This window comes from Ctenopharyngodon idella, chromosome 1 (assembly GCF_019924925.1).
Source record: "Ctenopharyngodon idella isolate HZGC_01 chromosome 1, HZGC01, whole genome shotgun sequence".
Classification (NCBI taxonomy): Eukaryota; Metazoa; Chordata; class Actinopteri; order Cypriniformes; family Xenocyprididae; genus Ctenopharyngodon; species Ctenopharyngodon idella.
This window is the reverse complement of record NC_067220.1, coordinates 3,552,863-3,575,074: the sequence shown is the minus strand read 5'-3', so window position 1 is coordinate 3,575,074 and position 22,212 is coordinate 3,552,863. Positions and strand designations below refer to the sequence as shown.

The 22,212-nt window shown below is 39.0% G+C and overlaps 2 protein-coding genes across 5 annotated transcripts in view; one reads left to right on the top strand and one right to left on the bottom strand.

The window, feature by feature from the left end:
• LOC127518372 (ubiquitin-like protein 5) overlaps positions 1–2,310 on the top strand; it is a 9,353-nt gene extending 7,043 nt beyond the window's left edge. For both annotated transcript variants that reach the window (XM_051904967.1, XM_051904960.1), the window contains exon 5: positions 2,158–2,310. In XM_051904967.1, coding sequence (XP_051760927.1) covers positions 2,158–2,201 — 44 coding nt within the window. In that variant the 3' untranslated portion in view covers positions 2,202–2,310. The remainder of the gene's footprint in view (positions 1–2,157) is intronic.
• Positions 1–22,212, bottom strand: part of LOC127517981 (proto-oncogene vav-like) — a 25,911-nt gene extending 3,699 nt beyond the window's left edge. The window contains exons 1-28 of one of the 3 annotated variants that reach the window (XM_051904250.1): positions 20,772–22,212; positions 19,337–19,453; positions 17,044–17,160; positions 16,907–16,965; positions 16,651–16,716; positions 16,253–16,358; positions 16,064–16,156; positions 14,540–14,608; positions 14,353–14,456; positions 11,397–11,496; positions 11,169–11,264; positions 11,008–11,076; positions 10,680–10,766; positions 10,457–10,542; positions 9,321–9,456; positions 9,136–9,245; positions 8,875–8,976; positions 7,559–7,653; positions 7,450–7,472; positions 6,747–6,789; positions 6,530–6,666; positions 6,111–6,176; positions 5,993–6,024; positions 5,772–5,882; positions 5,602–5,689; positions 4,561–4,690; positions 4,329–4,480; positions 2,344–2,729 (exon numbers count right to left, since the gene is read on the bottom strand). In XM_051904250.1, the coding sequence (XP_051760210.1) occupies positions 2,676–2,729; positions 4,329–4,480; positions 4,561–4,690; positions 5,602–5,689; positions 5,772–5,882; positions 5,993–6,024; positions 6,111–6,176; positions 6,530–6,666; positions 6,747–6,789; positions 7,450–7,472; positions 7,559–7,653; positions 8,875–8,976; positions 9,136–9,245; positions 9,321–9,456; positions 10,457–10,542; positions 10,680–10,766; positions 11,008–11,076; positions 11,169–11,264; positions 11,397–11,496; positions 14,353–14,456; positions 14,540–14,608; positions 16,064–16,156; positions 16,253–16,358; positions 16,651–16,716; positions 16,907–16,965; positions 17,044–17,160; positions 19,337–19,453; positions 20,772–20,858 (2,535 nt within the window). In that variant the 5' untranslated portion in view covers positions 20,859–22,212 and the 3' untranslated portion in view covers positions 2,344–2,675. Of the gene's footprint in view, positions 1–2,343; positions 2,730–4,328; positions 4,481–4,560; positions 4,691–5,601; positions 5,690–5,771; positions 5,883–5,992; positions 6,025–6,110; positions 6,177–6,529; positions 6,667–6,746; positions 6,790–7,449; positions 7,473–7,558; positions 7,654–8,874; positions 8,977–9,135; positions 9,246–9,320; positions 9,457–10,456; positions 10,543–10,679; positions 10,767–11,007; positions 11,077–11,168; positions 11,265–11,396; positions 11,497–14,352; positions 14,457–14,539; positions 14,609–16,063; positions 16,160–16,252; positions 16,359–16,650; positions 16,717–16,906; positions 16,966–17,043; positions 17,161–19,336; positions 19,454–20,771 lie in introns of those variants that run through there. The other 2 variants (XM_051904233.1, XM_051904242.1) reach the window with 2 other exon arrangements.

The window sequence follows — 22,212 nt, the reverse complement described above, 5'->3', positions numbered from 1 at the left end:
AGTCAAACGTTATGGCATTTTGAACCATCAGTTTTTATCAAAAGTCCAAAAAAATCTTCAAACAAACAAGTGTTTTACTGATCATAAGAGCTAAACACCACAATAACACAAAGATATTTATAATTACATAGAATAAGAAGTAATAAGATTCTTCTATCCTGTGGCGTACGGTAAATCAAGACCTGCCAATCTGATCGATCGATGCTGTAAAACAGTGTCCGATTGGTCCACATCGTCCTGTCCGATCCAGTTTCCATTGGTTGAACTTTAAAATGAGATTGGTAAACACTGCGTCGTGATCGGATCCGTAAATCCTATAGCTTTGGCCGAGCAGCATGTCAGTGTCACTCCATGAGGAAGATCTAGGCATCATGTGATGTTGTGTTCGGGCTCGTTTGAATAGAGACAACCTTCTCTAAATAAAGATGTGTGATTTACTATGGTTTACTAAAGTTTCTCAAAGTTACAATGCAGAATGTGGCACAAAACCTCATCTGTATACCATTTACATGCTCCAAAAAAAACCCTCTTCTGCGGGAGCTTTTTACGGTTTTACGTCATCATATTGCGATCGGTTTGTGAGATCGTCCAAATGTAGCGACTACCGATCGAGTCATTATCGGCCGATCGATCAGAACATCCCTACGCACCGTTTTAAAAGCACATGGTGCACATGGAAAAGGGGATTTTGACGGGCCTGGAAATCTTTAAAAGTCTCATCAGTGTCTATAGTGAATGTAGAGAGTATATCGCTAGTTAATGCATTTACTAACATTAAAGGGATAGTTCACCTAAAAATGAAAATTAGCCCAAGCTTTACTCACCCTGAAACCATCCTAGTGTATATGACTTTCTTCTTTCTGATGAACACAGTCGGAGATATATTTAATAATATCCTAACTCTTCTAAGCTTTATGATGGGAGTGAATGGGGGGTGAGATTTTGAAGCCCAAAAAAGCACATCCATCCATCATAAAAATAATCCATACGGCTCCAGAGGGTTAATAAAGGCCTTCTGAAGCGAAGCGATGGGTTTCTGTAAGAAAAATATCCATATTTAAAACCTTATTAACTATAATAACTAGCTTCCAGCAGACGGCTGTACACATTGATTTGCGGCGGGAGAGTGACCTCTGACCCGACACATGACGTGATGATGAGGAGAGAGCAAAACAAAACAATGGTCATAAAAATTAGAAGTCTAAAACAGGATTTTTAAAGAGAAATGTCAGAGAATTTTGATATACGAGAAGAGGAGTTTGAGTTTGTTGCACAGCCATATTTGTTTAAACCGTGAGAGGCGTCTGAGCTTACGACACTCCTACATGCCGCAAGTCAACTTGTGCGGTATAGCGTTTATGAAGTTTTAAAAATCAATATTTTTCGTACAGAAACCAATCACTTTGCTTCATAAGGCCTTTATTAACCACCTGGAGTCATATGGATTATATTTATGATGAATGGATGCACTTTTTTGTGCTTCAAAATCTCACCCCCCATTCACTACATCATAAAGCTTGGAAGAGGCAGGATATTTATGTGTTCGTCTGAAAGAAGATAGTCATATACACCTAGGTTGTGTAGAGTAATTAGTATATTCTATATCTAATTACACTGGTAAATAAGTTATTAGTAGCTAGTAATTTTTTTAGAGTAACTTACCCAACAGTAATGTAAACTCAGAAGCTTTAAATCAGAGGTGTTCATGTTTGAAAGACCAATTTATACAGTAATATTAATTATTATCTGAAGAGAAACGTAACAGAGAAACTGTTATTAATCTCATGATTACAGAAAACATTCTCTACAGTCACATCAATTGTGTTAGATATGAATACATATTATAATAATTTGTTTTTATTAATTTATTTGCATAATTAGATTTTTTTTTAATCTGCATTAAATAATATTAACAGATGCAACGTTTGGTTTTATTAATGTGTCAGTAAATGTTGAAATTAACATGAATGATTAAGATGAATGAAAGCTGTAGAAATCATTGTTAGTTCAGGTTAACTAATGAAGTTACTAATGTCAGCAAATGAAACCATACTGTAAAGTGTTAAGATTATATCATATGTGAGTTAGTGTGTCTGTATGAAACATTCAGTCTGTCTATTATGTGAAATTGTTCATATCTTTGACTCTGATCATCAGATGAAATCCATGACGGCATGAACCTGGAGCTGTATTACCAGTAGAAAACACACACACACACACACACACTCATCATGTCTCGAAGCATCAGAATATCTGTTCAGTTGAATTGTTTTGATATTATTTGGAAATAAAACTCATATTTATGTATGATCAAGCCTCTGTTTTTGATGAACAGCACTCGTGTTTTCAAACAAACATGTTTAATCAGAATCTCAAGGAAAAAACACCTTATTACATCCACTGAAATATCAACATCTCGTAAAGCACAAGAGTCGATGATCTGAGAAATAATCTAAATTAAGTCACTCCAAACAAGTGGCTCTAAAAAATCATTCAGTTGGTCTGTCGTCTAGTGAAAAACACTCATGAATGGAAACTCTCTATATACAAGCCAACAAACCCCAGGCGGAGATCATGTAAACGACTGATTGTGGCTGTGTCTCAGTTCGGGACGCAGCTCGTGTGGCCTCGCGAGAGTTACGTTCAGTGTGACGGTGAATGAAGGTGTTGATTGGTCAGCAGTAATCTGAATGGTCCTCCTCCACGTAATTAGCAGGAAACAAGCCCACCTGTAGAAGAACACTCGTGTTAATAAACCGTGAACAGAACGGGACTGTTCAGACAGAAACCAACATCATTTACTCGTCCTCATGCTGCTGCAAACACGTATGACCTTCTTACTCATAAACCTGTCGTATCAGCACAGATGAGATCTGTATGGAAGCTTGTTTCTGCCATGGAATAAAAAGGTAAGTATTGTTAAAGGGTTAGTTCACCCAAAAATAAAAATTCTGTCATTTATTACTCACCCTCATGCCGTTCCACACCCGTAAGACCTTCGTTCATCTTCAGAGCACAAATTAAGATATTTTTGATGAAATCCAATGGCTCAGTGAGGCCTGCATAGCCAGCAATGACATTTCCTCTCTCAAGATCCATTAATGTACTAAAAACATATTTAAATCAGTTCATGTGAGTACAGTGGTTCAATATGAATATTATAAAGCGAAGAGAATATTTTTGGTGCACCAAAAAAAACAAAATAACGACTTATATAGTGATGGCCGATTTCAAAACACTGCTTCAGGAAGCTTCGGAGCGTTATGAATCAGCGTGTCGAATCAGCGGTTCGGAGCGCCAAAGTCACGTGATTTGAGCAGTTTGGCGGTTTGACACACGATCCGAATCATGATTCGACACGCTGATTTATAACGCTCTGAAGCTTCAGGAAGCAGTGTTTTGAAATCGGCCATCACTATATAAGTTGTTATTTTGTTTTTTTGGCGCACCAAAAATATTCTCGTGGCTTTGTAATATTAATATTGAACCACTGTACTCACATGAACTGATTTAAATATGTTTTTAGTACATTAATGGATCTTGAGAGAGGAAATGTCATTGCTCCCTATGTAGGCCTCACTGAGCCATCGGATTTCAACAAAAATATCTTAATTTGTGTTCTGAAGATGAACGAAGGTCTCAGGGGTGTGGAACGGCATGAGGGTGAGTAATAAATGACAGAATTTTCATTTTTGGGTGAACTAACCCTTTAATGTTACGGCTGTTACAGTTATCCTTAGTTATTACAATTATTGTTACAGTTTAACAGTTATCGTTACAGTTATTGTTACGTTTTAGTTACAGTTATCGTTACAGTTGTTACAGTTATTGTTACGTTTTAGTTATCGGTACATTTTTAGTTACAGTTACGTTACAGTTGTTGTTAGTTATTGTTAGTTATCATTACAGTTTTAGTTACATATATTGTTACAGTTATCGTTACGTTTTAGTTAGTTATCGTTACAGTTATCGTTAGTTATTAGTTATCGTTACAGTTATCGTTAGTTATCGTTATGTATCCTTAGTTGTTGTTAAATTTATCGCTACAGTTATCGACAGTTATCCTTAGCTATTGTTAAAGTTATTGTTACCATTATCCTTACAGTTATTAAATACTTTATTTTAATGTATTTAAAAAGTCTCTGTGTGATCAAAAATCTTTTTACAGGAATGTCCTAGCCAAGATATAAAATGTAAAATTTTTAAATATAAACTGGTGCTGAGTTTATGGAGAAGATGTGCGTTTGTGTTCCTGAAGATGGTCCTACATGAGGGCGAGTAAATGTTGTTTTTAGGTCTCTTTGCAGTGTGAAATGTGTGTGTCGTACCCTGCCGTACACCTCTCCTCTCCACCAGCCGTTGTGAGCTTTCTTGGAGATGATTTTGACGGTGTCTCCCTCCCGCAGCGAGAGTTCGGTTCGGTCACGCGCAGAGAAATCGTAGCGCACTTTGGCGGTGCCGTAATAGCGCTCGCTCGCCCCTGTGAACACACACAGACGGAGCGGTTAGCTGTGGGGTCAGTGTGTGTGTGTGTGTCACAGCAGGAGTGTGGTGTTGTACCTGCGCTGCGTGAGTTACTGTGCACCGGCGCTGCGCTCTGCTCCGGCTGCTTGTAGGGCGTCTGCAGTCTGGAGTCCACGTCTTTGAAACACTCTCTCAGCGAGTTCTCCTGATAGTACTGCACCAGCTCCTGCCACACACACACACACACACACACACACACACACATTCTCACACCAGCTCTGATCCTGACAGCGTCTGAAGGGAGCGAACACTGCTGCCTTCATTAACACAGATACCGATGCGGCTCAAATCATCAAATCAACCTCATGTTGTTACAAACCTGTATGACCCGCTCACACCGAGAACCATAACTATAATTATAAAGTTATTTAATATTTCTAACTCTTAACAGAATAGCAAAGTCCACACCACAACTGTAACAATAACTATAAAGATAACTAGTGATAACTATAATGATAACTAACTATAAGGATAACTGAAACAATAACTAACAATAACTGTAAGGATAACTGTAACAACAACCAACAATAACTAAGGATAATTGTAACGATAACTGTAAAAATACCTGTAACAATAAAAGTGTAACAGTAACTGTAAGGATAATGGTACTGATAACTGTAACAACTAACAATAACTGTAATGATACCTGAAACAATAAAAGTGTAAAAATAACTAAAGATAACAATAACTGTTAGTATAACTGTAGCAAAAACTATAACAATAATTGTAACAATAACTAAGGATAACTAAGAATAACTGGACAAAAACTATAACTGTAAAGATAACTGTAACAATAAGTGTAGCAATAACTAAGGATAACGGTGATGATAACTGTAATAACTAATGTTAATTGACAATAACTAAGGATAACTGTAACAATAACTAAAAATAACTGTAACAATAAGTGTAACGATAACAAACAATAACTGTAGCAACTGTAACAATAAAAGTGTAAAAATAACTAAAGATAACAATAACTGTAACAATACCTAACAATAACTGTTAGTATAACTGTAGCAAAAAACTGTAACAATAATTGTAACAATAACTAACAATAATTGCCGTGTGATCACTTACATACAGCCCCTTAAAGGCTTTCTTCTCGTTGATTCTGTACAGTCCCTCTGAGTACGTGACCTTGATGTGTCTGGTGTCCATGTTGAACCTGAGACAGAGACAGAGAGGCGTGTCACTAGTGCAGTTTGATTGACAGCTGTCAGTCAGCGTGTTCGACGTGTTGACAGTACTTGAGGCTGATGGCGAATTCTCCGGCATCTTTCTGTCGCACAAGAAACGTCCCGTCGGAGCGAGACGTCAGCAGAGTTTTAGCACCGGCCCTGTCCATGTTACCAGCGAACCTGAAACACACACACACACACACTCGCAGTCACAACACGATGACTGGAAACTTTAAGTCCTGTGCTTTTAATGACAAGGAGTGAATGTAGATGAGCAGTGTGTGTTTTACCAGGGCAGTCCTGATAAATCTGGAGGTGACGCCTGCAGAGACACAACAACACATTTACTGCTCTAGTACTAGTTACCAAGAAGATTTATATTATATTTTTTTTTTAGCTTCAACTTACCGGTAGAAACGGCTGGACTTTACTGCAGGGAAACCAGCCGACCTCACCGATGGTCAGATTCCTGCCCTGAAACAACAGCAGTCATATCCAGGAATTAACAGCAGAAACAACTACTGAAGCGAGAAAAAGAGAAGGAAAGAACTGCAGACGCACTGAAGTTTCTCTTCTCCATTATCAGAACAGGGCGAGACTGATGTGTGACCTGCTCTAACCTCCTTCACACGCCGCCTAAACTCACCATCAAATCTAGTTTTTTTATGGAATACTGAAGGAATATTTCTGCACATCATCACACCATCCAATCAATTCCCCACAGACAAAATCAAGCCCCGCCCTACATTTGTTCTTGTTCGGAAGCGTTTCACTCGGATGGCGGAACAGATGCGACTGAAGTTCGTAGCGGAGGCGCGTGTTCTCACCTCCCACCACTGCAGGTCGACCTCGGCTCGCGTCAGCTCCACCACGTCACCCACGGTCAGCTGCAGCGGCTGACCGAACGCCACCGGCGGCGGAGGGAGACCGTAGTAGTCCATACACACCTCCATCTTGGGAAGACCTGATGGAGACAGACGAGGGTGAAGGACACGGACGAGTGTGTGTGTGAATATCAGGAAATTGTCTGACATGCGCTTTTACCTGGTTTAGTCTGTCTTTGGGATGCTAACCTCATCGTCTTACCCTGGAAACAGGAAAACACACATGATTACTGAATATTATATTATATTATGTTATATTACATTTTTTATATTATAGAAACAGCATATAAAAGATTAAAAATGGTAGAAAATAAAATAACAATATACAAATATAATTTAAAATAATTTTATAAATATAACATTATACAATATTTGTAAACTAAAACTAAATTAAAAAATATGCATATTATAATTTAATACAATTTAATAAATATAACATTATATCATATTTGTTGAATTATGTTAAATCCTAATATATTGTTCGAATTAAATATGCTAATTATAATATTAAAGCAGCATATAAAAGCTATATGTATTTGCGTATTATTTTTATTTTAAAATATATATTTTTTTCATATTATTATATTATTATACTATATTATATTGTTAAAGATTAAAATTTGTAGGAAAAAGTAAAAGAATAAAAATTGTGTGAAATAATAAATGACACCATATTCTGCACCAAAACTTTCAGGGTCACTTTCGTAGTGTGTAAACGGGTTTATCATTATTATGTCAAGGCGTGTTTAAAGTCCAGTTTATTGGCCAAAGTGCAGTAAAGAAATAAAATAACACAAAACTATAGAAGAAGAAAGTGACAAAAACAGTTGAGTTTGTGAGAGTGAGTTTTCAGACGCTCAAACCTTCTTCAGCGTTCCAGATAATTCTGTGGAGTGAATGAGAAGCACATGTGAAATCGAGCGAAGGAACATCAACACAGTCACAATGTCACGCGCTCAGAGTCTGTCTCACCAGAGTTTCGTCCGCACACAGGAACTCGGCCCAGACACTCTTTATGAGCGGCCATCTTACAGCGCGTGCAGCGGTAGCCCTGGTAGAAGATGCCCCTGAAACACACACACACACACACGATCAGCCCAAACGTCTGCACTCGCCTTCATCTTCTGAGTTCAACGAGGATTGATGAAACACAACGTTAAAATGATTCAGGACTCAGAACTTCCTCTCGCTCTAAAAAGAGCTTTCACCGAAACTGAGCTGCGAACCGTTACTAATAACAAACACTACGACTAAAGAACATCCTTTACCCAGTACAAAACATAAACTTCAACTACATTAGAAATGCTGATACCTACTGAAATTACTAAAAGTGAAAAAAAAAAAAAAAAGAATAGTTTGAAAATATAAAATATTAAAAATTAATAAACTTCAATTAATAAACTAAAATTAAAATAAAAAACTATTAAAAATATTTTCATTAACTGAAATAAACTAAAATATAAATTAATAATTAAATAGCAACATTTTAAAAATGAATAAAAATGGCAAATATTAGTATTAAAATATGGAATATTAAAAATTAAGTAAAATTAACTAAACTAAAAATAAAAACTGAATTAAAAAAAATTAATAGAAATGTTAAAAAAATAATAAAAATTACAAATAATAGTGTTAATATTTGAAATATTAAGTAAAAATAACTATTTAATCTAAAAATAAAAACTGAAATTTACAACTATTAAAAACATTTTGATTAACTGAAATAAAACTGAAATAAACTAAAACATAAAATAAAAAAATAAAGATAAATATTTTTTAAAAACTCCCCTTCATTACCCGAAATAAAATATAAACATTTTATGAAAAACTTAAACTAAATGAGAAATGATACTAACTGAGCTAGGTTTGAAATAAGTTTGGAAATACTGAAATTACTAAAAGTGGAAAAATAAAAACAAATAAATATAAAAATAAATATATATATATATATATATATTCTTTTAAAAATGAATAAACTTTAATTGATAAACTAAAATTAACAACTTAAAGCAACAATAAAAAAACTTTTAAAAACATTTTCATTAACTTAAAACGGAAATAAACTAAAACAAAATAAAAAATTATAGATAAATATATAAAAAAAAAAAAACTAATAAAATGACAAAAACAACAGAACTACTAAAACTACATAAAAATAAAAACTGAAAATATAAAACATGCTCTGCTGCAAGCAACTTTCCCACGTCATTAAGCCAAATTCATCAGTTCAAGAAGCAGCAGGACATGAACCTTTGACAGGCAGTGTGTTGAGTGGAAAAGAGCATCACCTGAGGAGCATCTGACACGCTTTACAGGAGGTGGTCTCCTCAAAACAGTGCATCTGGAAGTCATGACCGTTAGCAGAGCTGTTCTCCGGACACATGTTCGACCTGCACACACACACACACACACACACCACATATTAATAACTGAAGTTCAAACAACAGAAATATCATTTCACATGCGTTTACTGCCACGGATCTGAATATACAGCTCTTATCATAATCAATACTGGAAAAAATATAAATGTAATAAGTTGATTGACTCACAGCGCCATCTCAAACTGCTCCAGCCATTTCTTCTTCAGCTCACGCGTCTTAAAGTACAGATCGTAGCCGCCTTGACCGTATAAATCCATCAGGAGGAACGTGTGTGTCCACTATAAATACACACAAGCGTTACACACAGGAGACACTGGAGATGAAGTTCTGAGGAAACATGACGAGACTGAGACCTTCTTGTTGTCTTTCTCTCCTGACGGTTCGTCTCTCAGCTGGTAATGTTGAAGTTCAATCAGCTCCTTCAGCTCCAGACTCTCCCCGCTGCGCTTCTTACACACCAACAGAGCCTTGTCGAAGAGGAACGCGTACCTGGACACACACACACACACACACACACGTTACACACTAACAGCCTGATCACACCAAGAACAATAAGTGTAACTATAATCACTCGAGAGTAGGGAGTCACTTTCAGAGCGATTTTTGTCCCAGCTGACGAACGATAAAAACATTGACAGCCAATCAGAATCCATCCTGCTTTATAGACGACAAAACTGCAGTGCTTATAATAAACAGAACGTCAGCTGGTGTGACGCTAATATAGTTCATTATCATTATAGATACAGTTATCGTTATCATTGTAGTTATCGTTATAGTTATCATTACCATTATAGTTATTATTACTGAAGTTATTATTATAGTTTTAGTTGTAGTAACTGTTATCATCATAGTTATTGTTATAGTTACTGTTACAGTTATCATTTTACTTATCATTACCATTAAAGTTATTACCTATAGTTATCATTTTATAGTGGTAGATACTGTTATAGTTACTGTGATAGTTATCGTTATAGTTACTGTTACAGTTATTGTTTTAGTTATCATAACCATTATGGTTATTACTATCATTATAGTTTTCGCTGTAGATATCGTTAAAGCTACTTTTACCATTATAGTAATAGTCATAGTTATGGTTTTCATTATAGTTAACTTCAGAGTTTTATAGTTTAAATTTGTCGTTATAGTTACGGTTACCATAATAGTTACAGTCATAGTTACAATTATAGTTATTGTTATAGTTATCGTTATTGTTATTATAGTTATCGTTATAGTCATAGTTGCTGTTTTAGCTTTATAATTATGCTTATATTTATCATTGTCATTGTAGTTATCATAGTTACTGCTGTAGTTATTGTTATAGTTAGTATAGTTATGATTGTAGTTATCCTTATAGTTATATTTGCTATTTTAGTTATTGTTATAGTTATCATTATAGTTATTGTTCTTGGTGTGAATGGGCCTTAATAGAGTTTGAAACCCTTCACCTACTCACACACACACACACACACACACACACACACACACACACCTGTCCTGTTTGGACTTCTTCTCTGGGCTGCAGATCTTGAATTCTCCATCTATTTTGGGACGGCCGTATAACGCCAGAGACTGAGACTAAACAGAGAGAGAGAGAGAGAGAGAGAGAGAGAGAGAGAGAGAGAGAGAGAGAGAGAGAGTCTGAATGAACACAAATGATTCAGAATCAGTCAGAGTTCAGAGCTGAAGTGAATCGTTCTCAAGCGGTTCTGTACCATGTTCTCGATGCACAGCTGAAACGTTGTAATTTGACGGATGATCTCATTGTCTCTCTTTACCTCATTCACACACTGAGCCAGATCCTGCACACACACACACACACACACACACACACACACACACACATCACTTTCATTTTATCAACAGAAAGTTCAAAAGAACAACATTTATTTGAAATAGAAATCTTTTACAACATTATAAGTGTCTTTTCTGTCACTTTTAATCCTTGCTGAAAAAAAGTATCAACTTCTTTAAATATATCTGAGTATTTAAGGTTAAGACCTTGTTTTACACACACACACACACACACACACACACACTCACCCTCATGGCATCCAGTGCAGTGCGTAAGTTCTCCTTGTCTTGTTGGTCCACTGTATGTTTCATGAGCTCCTGAGAGGGACATTTGTCATCAAATGTTTGAAAATGTACTTGGTAATAAAGTGAAACAAGAAAAGCAACATGAGGACGTGTGTGTGTTTTACCTGAAGCAACAAATGATACTTCAGGACTCTCTGCATGGGAACCATCAGCAGATCTCGCAGTGAAAATCTGCCACTGTTGGCTCTCATCGAACACTCCTGACAAACACACACACACTAAATGAGTGGCTCTGCTATTTAAAACCTCCAATGGGTGTTTGCAGCGCCTCTAGGTTAGTCGCAAATATTTATATCAGATCAAAATGCGTCTGTGGTCTGTGTGTTTCTGACCTCCAGTTTCATCTTCACATCTTCTCTGTTGCTGGTGATTTTGTCCAGGTGTTTGGTGGCGGCTTCCACCTGACTGCAGTAACGTCCATACAGCAGCAGCCTGCAACACACACACACACACACACACACAGATCAGGGGCATCTTCAACATCAGGCCTCAATCATGAAAACATTTAGTGTGTAAATCATTTGTAAATCCATTTTAGTTAAAGTTTTAGTAATTGAGTTACAGTAATATGTCTATATAGTACTGTATAGTAATATTTCGGTGGAACTCAACACTTCGTCAACTGACACTATGGGGACGTCAATACCAACTACACCATGCTGACCAATGCCTGTTTTTTCTCTTGTGGTCAGAACCAATCTAACAACCTAGGCACTATAAACTCAAAGGCCCTAGTCCTGAACCAATAATGGATGAGCAGTACGCACCTTGCTCCCAGTAACTAGTATAGAGAGGTTTGGAAAGGCCCTGAAGCTTCTATGCTCAAATGAATCTCAAACTAGCCCACGCCATGCTCCAGGAGAGTCTAGATCCCCTAGAGCAGAGCTATCAATAAACTGACATCCATCTTGACCCACATCAGGAGCATAACCTTACTTAACATCCATACCTGGAGAAGGTGACAGAGAAGAGAGTACAACGACTGTTATACAGCCGTCTGTCCAGCTCTACTTCTAAGAATATTCTATCAGGGAACAGCAGGCTCCTCGGGCCTTAGTAAAGCAAGCTTAGCTTACCCTTTTTTTAGGGTAAGGAGTGGGCCCATCCTCAGTTTAGACCGCCCCAGTCCTAAAATTTTAACCACGAGCAGTGTTTGAGTAACGCATCAGGTTACTTTTTTCAAAGTAACTAGAAAAATAACACATTACTTTTAGATTTACAACAAAATATTTGAGTTACTTTTTCAAAAAAGTAATTCAAGTTACTTTGTTTTCCCATTTATAGACTGACACCTCTCCTGACCGCATGTTGAGAGAAATTGGAAGTAAGGTTGCACTTCCTTAGGCCTGAGGCTTATTCATTCCACTTTTGGTGTGAAAGGGTCTTTACATTTGCCAAAAATATAACTTTTTTGTTGTTAAAAATCAAACAAGCAAGCCCAGCCCAGGTGAGAAAAAGTAAGGCAAAAGTAATGCAATGCATTACTTTCCATAAAAAGTAACTAAGTAACACAATTAGTTACTTTTTCAGGGAGTAACGCAATATTCCCCAACATTGATCACGGGTGCCAGGCTCAACATGACCCCAGCCATCCCCTAGTTTTATTCCCCTTTAAAAACAACCTATTGTACCCCAACACCCTCCTCAGAGGGGAAAGGAGGGAGAAGAGGAAAAAAAGAATGTGAAAAGGAAGGAAAAAGAATTAAAAAAAGGAGGGCGAGAGCTTGGGCAGCCGCTCCCTACTCCTCGGAGGAGGAGCTCAGGCAGCCACACACACCTTCTGCTTTTCCGTCCAGGAACTTGTTCCTGGTAAGAGCGCAGACTATTTAGGAGAGGCCTGGACCCGTTGAGGGATGTACTTCCCAAAGGCGGCCGACTGCATTCTCGCCTCTCTAAACATGTCCACCACCATCTCAACGGCAGTACCAAAAAGTCCAGAGGCATCAAGGAGAACGGCTTTATCACACTCCTTGATGCCCGACAAATTAAGCCACAGATGCCTCTCCATCGCTACCATAGATGGAGTGGGTCACCTGCTTGGTGGCAAGAAGATCTAGATCTGTGGCTATACGCAGTTTAGAGACTGCCTCGGGAGATAAACCCTTCCCTTGATATAGCTCTTTGAGCAGGTCTGTCTGGTAGGCTTGCAGGACTGTCATAGTGTGCAAAGCTCCACCAGCTTGACCAGCTGCTGTATACAATCTGCCCACCAATCCTGATGTCATTTGACATGGTTTAGAGGGCAAAACAGTAGCCTTGAGTGATGAAGATGCCCCCGGGAAAAAGGTAATTCGCTAAATTCCTGTCCACCCGTGGCATCCTCCCTTAACCCTGCTCACACAGCCCCTCTACATTCAAATAACTTGAGGCCAAATGGACCATGTGGGTGGAGTATGGATGTCTCCACGCATCTGACACCTCAGTGTGCAGGTCTGGGAGAAACGGAAGGCTCACAGGAGCTGTACACTCCACAGATATTGTTCGGCTAAGTGACCGTCTGCAGTCTTGCTTTTCAAGCCGGACCAATTCAGGCTTAGTCGGGCTGTGGACTTCGAGTCATAAGCTTCTCTAGCTCCTCGTATTCAGTGCTTTGCTGAGCGGAGAAGGAAACAGGTCTTGTAGATATAGTATCTGTCTCTACTCACACCAAGTCAATCTCATCAGAGTCATAGGCAAGCAATAATACCTTGTCTTCCGTGGAAGAGGCTGGCATAAGAACAATGGAGCCGGTAGGAGGGGTGAGGGGAACTCCTCCACACTCCTCTATCAGCTCCGTCTGAGATTCCTACACACTTCCTTGGCAAACAAGGGGCTCAGCGGCTTGACTCTCTTCACTCGTGAGGAGAGCCAGCCAGGAGCGGAGCTTTCTTAGTGAGAAATCAGCGCAATGAATTTATCCAGCCCCCTCGAGGGCTCATTGCGCCTGCTCCGCTCCCAGACAGCTCGTGACCATAGCCAGGCGTTATAAAACATGGGCAATCTGGGCATGGTGGAGGGACACACCGTTTGAACTGTCTGCTCGCCATTATTCTGTTTACCTTCTCTCCTTTCTTTTAAACACACTGCTATCTTCACACAGCACACAAACAAGCGTCTTCCTGAAGACAAAGAAGCTGATGATGTGTTCTCAGGTGCACCTTGCGATGTCATCGCGCTGCGTCGGCCAATGAATGGCATGATGTTACACATGCCTCAGAGGACGCATCCCCATAGCATCAGTCGACGCAGCGTTGAGTTCCCTCAAAAGGTGATTGATTGTGTGTGTGTTTATGTGTGTGTGTCTGGTACCTCTCCTTGTAGTCAATGAAGATCTGATAGAGATTCTCGGCTCCTAAGTGCAGTATGGACTCCTGCAGCTCCTGATGGAGAGAGCGATGAGTGTTGGCCAGTTCCTGTGAGAGATGACGTGGATTATTGAGCTGAACAGATGAACCAAAGGCACCGATAAGGTGATGATGATGGTGGAGAGACTCACGTGAATATTAATGAAGATGTTCTCCACGTCCACAGGCTGAAGGAAAGGCTGCAGTGGTTTCAGAAAGTGCTGTGGACACACAAACAAACACACACCTGAGTGCTCACGTGTCTGTGAGAGAAGCGGCTGTGTTCGTGGTTACAGACCCGGCTGATGAAACACTTTCACTTTCAGTTTGACTGGCACGTTCCTCTCATTATTAGATGTGAGTGTGAGAGAATCAGTAAACCACAGCACCTGCACATAACACCGGCCCAATGGTCAGAGCCTCAGCGGCACATATAAAGCCTCAGTTTTCGGCTCCGGAGCGTGTGATCCTTCAGAGAGCCACTTCTCATGTGGCTTGACATAAAACTTCTACTAATTAACATGGGGCCTTATGAAATACATTTCATATTTGCTCAAATTCAGTTGAATAAGTTTAACAATTTAATAATTTATAATTTTTTCATGAATATAATGAATTATTATACAATTAAAGGGGTCATGAACTGTGTTGTTTTATTGTTTTATAATGTTTCCTGGGGTGCACTTATAATGTTAGTATGCTTTTTACATCAAAAATTGTCATAATTTAGATATAAAAGATATTTTTTCTTCCCTTATTTTATCCCTCTGATTTGAACGCTCTGTTTTAAGGGGCGTGTCTCTGTGAGACTTCAGTGTAAACGCCCACTGCTGTGATTGGCTGACATCTTTCCATTTGAAATAGCCAAGTATTACTCTCTCAAACTATTAGCATGTTTTTACTATTACAGCTCTCAAGGTTAACTAATCGTGAAAAGTGTTGAGATTTAGATCTATGGCATTATATTTAGATCGTGGCATGAAAGGTTGCAGTGATGAACAGCCGATAACAGACATGTTGTTGAGCGCATGAAAACAGTGATCTCGTCATTGCAACTCAATTTCTGCACACTAACGAATGTTTTCATCGTCACTAACAGTGCAAACGCGATGTAAATAAGAGATTCGTTGAATAAAGCTGGAGTTTTTGGGCATGTCCAGAACTCAGTCACTGATAAACTCGCACTGTTTGATTGACAGCTCCAGCGACTGCAAAGGGAGCGTTCTTTAAATAACAGATTATTTTCATCCTACTAAGTGAAACAATTCCATCCATTGTCCATCTTAAGAATTTATTAAAATGTTTATTTGTTTTTAATTTAATTTATTGATATAATTAATTAATTAACACTTTTTTTTTTACTTGAATCCATTTTCCCCAAAATTCAATTTTATTTTTTCCACAGTTTTTTTTTTATTTAATACAACATTATCATTAAAAATGTTAATAATCAAATGAATTCATAAAACATAAAATGAAAATAACATAAAATTAATGTGGAATGCAGCTCAGATCATTTGACCTTGGACATCTCCATATGCTAAGAATGTTAGACAAGATATTATTGAGAGGTCATTTGTGTGTTCGTCTCTCCTATGGGGACCAGCAGCTCATTTACTGTTATATTTGAGTGTGTGTTTGTGTGTGAATGTTTATGAGAGTGTGAGTTTGTGTACCTGAAGTATTGATTCCAGTGTGTTTGTGTATTTCTCCTCTGTCTGTCTGATTTCCTGAAGACAGCAGCTCCTCTTGTCCACTTCAACTTTCTGCTGCTGTGACAAACAGATGTGTGCAGTTATCTATAATTCGGTTCTCTGTTTGTATTTGGGTCTGTGTGTGTGTGTGTGTGTGTGTGTGTGTCTCACTGTTTCTGGTTCCTCTGTCCTCATCAGATCTTCATAAATATCATCTCCTTCATTCTCATCTTCCTCCACACAGTCATAAAGATCATCATCTTCCTCCACCGTGTCACTGAGAGACAATCATTTATTTATTTATTTCTATCCCAGCTAACAGCGAATGTTCTCAGAACTTTAGCTAGTGTTCTGGCAAGGTTCTCTCAAAGTTATGAGCAAATGTTCTTCCAGTAACATTAATAGAACAATCCTTATGAGTTCTTTAATAATGTTCTCCAAACATTAGCACAAAAACATTATCTATACATTGTTCATGGTATATTGTTTTGACAAACGAGGACGTCCCTGGATGTTCCCCAAAAGAGGTTTTGTCAGATTTCTTTGCACAGATTTGTCTCTAAACTCACTCGATCTGGTCTGAGAGGCCCGTGTAGATGTCATCATCTCCAACACATGCTTCATCTGGAAACGGCCTGCAGTGAAAATGACAACAAACACGAATAACACTGAATGCATGAACATTCTGCTGAACATCTGCTTTTATGTTCCACAGAGAATCAGTCAGACGAGTCTGGAGCAACATGAGGGTGAGTAAACCATGACTAACTGAACCAATCTGTGTGTGTGTGTGTGTGTGTGTGTGTGTGTGTGAGAGTGTGTTACCGGAATCCTCTCTGCAGAGCCAGTGGCGTTTGCGACAGGATGGACAGCGTGTCGATCACCTACGGTATGAGCATTCATTAGTGTGACATCATCGTCAACACAGTGACATCATCACAACGATCACACATTACCCATACCTTCGCAAAGTCCCGGACGTCAAACAGGTCAAAGGCCTCGAAAAGCTCATTTTTCTTCATGCCGAATTTCTCCTGACAGGCACACAGGAACGTCCTGATGTTCTTCAGACACAAGAACTGCACAAACACACAATCAATCAATCAATCAATCAGATAGATAGATAGATTGATGGATAGACGGACAGACGGATAGATAGATAGATAGATAGATAGATAGATAGATAGATTCAGTAGATGATAGATTTTCTCTCTGTCTTTTGTTCTAAGTGCAATAAGCCACGAAAAATAACTTAATTTGGTACTCGCGAGCTGTTTGTAGGCGGCTCTGTGTGCGCTCCACTTGCAAACAGCAGATCAGTGGCGTGCGTGCTTTTGGTGTGAGTGCAAAACCTGCAGGAATGAGTAAAATTATGTGCAATACCCGCAACCACGCGCTGAAATTAGTGCTCTTTAACAGCACTATTCAGCTGGAGCGAATGAGACGAGTGAGTGAGAGGAGGTGGGTATGTGTCAAACTGTCAATTCGCTGTCGGAGAGAAGACAGAGCAAGAATGCACAGCTAATAACAGTGTATCAATACTGTGGAAACTGACGTCAGAATCTATACATATCAAAATATCTATATTTTTAATATCACTAGCACACACACATACATCGATCAGGCATAACATTATGACCACCTTCCTAATATTGTGTTGGTCCCCCTTTTGCTGCCGAAACAGCCCTGACCCGTCGAGGCATGGACTCCTCTAGACCCCTGAAGGTGTGCTGTGGTATCTGCACCAAGATGTTAGCAGCAGATCCTTTCAGTCCTGTAAGTTGTGAGGTGGAGCCTCCATGGATCGGACTTGTTTGTTCAGCACATCCCACAGATGCTCGATTGGATTGAGATCTGGGGAATTTGGAGGCCAAGTCAACAGCTCAAACGTGTTGTTGTGCTCCTCAAACCATTCCTGATCCATTTTTGCTTTGAGGCAGGAGCATTATCCGCTTTCGGCGGTGGACAGGGGTCAGCATGGGCACCCTGACTGGTCTGTGTCTATGCAGCTCCATACACAACAAACTGATGCACTGTGTATTCTGACACCTTTCTATCAGAACCAGCATTAACTTCTTGAGCAATCTGAGCTACAGTAGCTCGTCTGTTGGATCGGACCACACGGGCCATCCTTCGCTCCCCACGTGCATCAATGAGCCTCGGTCGCCCATGACCCTGTCGCCGGTTCACCACTGTTCCTTCCTTGGAGCACTTTTGATAGATACTGACCACTGCAGACCGGGAACACCCCACAAGAGCTGCAGTTTTGGAGATGCTCTGACCCAGTCGTCTAGCCATCACAATTTGGTCCTTGTCAAACTCGCTCAAATCCTTACGCTTGCCCATTTTTCCTGCTTCTAACACATCAACTGTGAGGACAAAATGTTCACTTGCTGCCTAATATATCCACCCACTAACAGGTGCCGTGATGAAGAGATAATCAGTGTTATTCACTTCACCTCTCTGTGGTCATAATGTTATGCCTGACCGTCATATATTATATATTACACAATCAAATGGGCTGCTGTCCCTGCATGATAGGCCAGTCCTCTAAAAAAGATACAAACAAACAAACAAACAAACAAAAACACTTGTAGCAGCCCCAAAGTGCATCAGCCCACCGGGAAAATGCCTGGTATGCCAGATTACCAATCTAGCCCTGATAGATAGATAGATAGATAGATAGATAGATAGATAGATAGATAGAAAGATAGAAAGACAGATGGATAGACAGATCAGTCATAATAAAACTGTGTGTGTGAACCACTGAGACAAATGCAGAAACAGTGGTCTACATCTGCATTTAAAGTACTTCCTGAGTCACAGCCTTGTGCGGCGGGTGTGTGTGCAGTGAGTGTGTGTGTGTGTGTGTGTGTGTGTGTGAGTGTGAGTGTGTGTGTGAGTGTGAGTGTGAATGAGCGTGTGCAGGAGGAAGTTAAGTTGAGAATAAGGAAGTGTAATGAAACTGCTGTACATGAAACAACTGCTGTAAATTCATCAGCAACACAAACACAATAAACTGTCTTAAATCTGTGTGTGTGTGTCTGTGTGACACTAGAGGTTACCATTAAACACTGACCAGTTAACACTCTGTTTATCAAGTTTAACTTGCTCTGTGGCTTCAACACACACACACACACACAAACACACACAAACACACACATATGCTCATTTGCCATTAAGATCAGCAGCTGCGCTGGTGATTGTCATCGAGTTATTTCCATATCACACAGATACTGTCTCTCTCTCACGTACCTGAGACATCTGGGGTCGCAGGTTAATCTGTCGCAGGTTGACCGACTGCGGCAGCAGGTTATTGAGCAGCTGACAGAGTAAAACTCCATCTCTCAGCGCATGGGCCAGATCACACACCTGTCACACACACAATAAAACACTGGTAAAGCTCCACATTCAGTCAAATCAAATCCAGACAGACAGACCTGACAAAATCAGACATGGAGGGGGACGCGGCCCACTGGCGTTCACAATACTGATCCATCAATCAGCATGAACTTCTTCACCCAGTGAACACAGCATCAGTCTCTGTGGGCTAAACTGAGGATCATTCATCACTGCTTTGCATCTTTCAAATGACATGAATGTTTTTTTTTTTTTTTTTCCATTTGAAAGCAAAAACCAACAAAACAACATGAACCTCCATGTCATTTTCCAGCTAACAGGGAACGTTCTCAGAACGTTCTGGCAAGGTTCATTCAATTCTAAGAACAAACGTTCTTCCAGTAACGTTTGTTCAAAGTTATCTGGTCTTTAATAATGTTTTTCTGAAATATTTTAGTTGGATGTTCATCTAATGTTACTACTTGTTTCAGAACGTTTAGAAAACATTCAAAAGTAACATTCGCATAACATTTGAATATCATATTATATTAATATCAGAGAGCATTCAGAAATAACGTTTTCCGTAATGTAATGGCAACATTAGCAAAATGTTCTGAGAACATACTACAAAACTCAAAAAGACAGTAATCTGCTAAATTTATACAGTAATACCATATGGAAATATATTCAAATTTTAAAACATGAAATACTATCAAAACAATTAGATATAGCTGAAAAACGGTTTTCTTACTTAGTATTTTGGTCTTGTTTTTCAGCACAAGTACATAAAAAAAATCTCAAAGATGCATTTACTTGAGAAGGAAAATCACTAAAGATATTAAGTCATTTTCCTGAAGAAGAAGAAAAAAAAAAACTAAATTATGATCATTTTTATGCTTGTGGGGTCAGAAAAATAATCTTTGAATTAAGTTTATATTTCTGACCCTATTGGCAGATTTTTTATACATAAACTACCTTCATTTTTAAACATTTTTAAACAAGTCATCTTGATTTAAGAAGGAAGAATTTCAGTACCATCTCTATAACATGTGAAACTTGGAATAATCTTCTGCTGTAACGTAACAATGGATCACGTAACATACACTACAGTGTTTTCTGAACATGAGAGAGTGTCTCTGTTGTTGGTGTTTTTTTGAGTGCTAGTGTTCTGGAAGAATGACTCGATTTTAAAAAATGAGTGAAGTGTTTTGGCAGTTTTAGTTCATTTTAGTTGTGTAAATTACTGCTGTGAAGCTGAAAGCTGGTTAGAGACACTGTGTGAAGAGTTTGGAAACACTGAGAAATGTGTTCTAGTGATTCGTTCATCTGTAATACACACGTAAACACTCACCTGTGCGCTGTCCCAGGTGACTCTGTGGTTCTCAGGAAGCACTCGGCACTGAATCAGCCATCCGGCGCACTGCCTCCACAACTCCATCTCCACACGATACGAACGCTAAGGGCCCTCAGGTGACCTAAAACCTTCCTAACGCATCCATGATCCCAGAGTTAAACTTCAAACCCGACATCACGAATCAGTTTCAAAACACAGCGAATCAACAGTCAGCACAGATTCAGATCCAGCGATGACTTGAATGATTGCGCGTGTTCATTAATGAAGTCTCTCGCTCTCTCCTTTGACCTTTGTCGTCTTCCTGCTTGTTCAGGATGTCCAGCGAGCGTCTCCTCTGTCGTCTCTCGTTCTTTTCTCCGCACCGCTACTGCTGCTCTGCAACACTGCAGAGGGGAGGAAGCCTTTCAACTGCACACAACTTCCTCTTTCCTCTATGTCACACACACACACTTGACTTGCAAAATTTGGGTTTTATATTCCTGCATGTGCTGCTGCTAGAGTGTTGCGGTTTCTCTGTATAAGTGTGTGTTTGTGTGAGTGTGTGTGTGAATGCGTGTGTGTGTTACTAACCGCAGTATGTGCAGTCAAAGAGCAGCAGCAGCACTGTTGCGTGGAAATGCACTCTCAGGCCAGTTTTCATACAGTACATTAACTGTATATAAGCAGACAATCCGCTTCAATGAAACAATAACAGAGACGACACTGAAATCATTTACTATGATCCGACAATCAGAATGAAGATTTTGTGAGCGTGACTGAACTAAACTAACACGAGCATGATGGGAAACGACCTGCTGACGTCACGCTGACAACAGTGATGTTTTGTCATAAAATGTTCATCTGTTAACATGTTTCATTTCTTCCTCAGTCTCATTTTGTTTTCCAGCACAAATATCTAAACATTTTTAAATCAAGATACATTTACTTGACTTGAGATACTGTGAAAAATGTCTTAAAATTAAGTGGGTTTATGCTTGAAACAAGAACAAATATCTGCCATTGGGGTTAGAAACTTGATTCAAAACTTGAATCTTATCTCACTGACAGATATGTCTTCTTGTTTCAAGCATAAACTCACTTAATTTTATGTCAAAACAATAATATCTTGCACTATTAGGGCCTCCTTGTCAGAATACGCAGCGCATCGTAGTTTGTTGCGTATGGGGCTGGATAGTCAGGGTGCCCATGCTGACCCCTGTCCACCGCCGAAATGTTTGTGATGGTTTTCTGTCAGTCTTTCATGCTGAAGGTCATTCATGTCTTGTATTTTGAAGTCAGTTTTTGTTGATTCGTCTTCCGGTTATCACCTTTCTGTTTTGTAATTGGTCTTTATGTACAAATAAATTATAGGTCCCATTGTATTTATCACTTATATTTCATAAGAAGTTCACAAGGGCTGCATCTGAAATCCCTACTATATAGCAGGCGAAAAACGGTA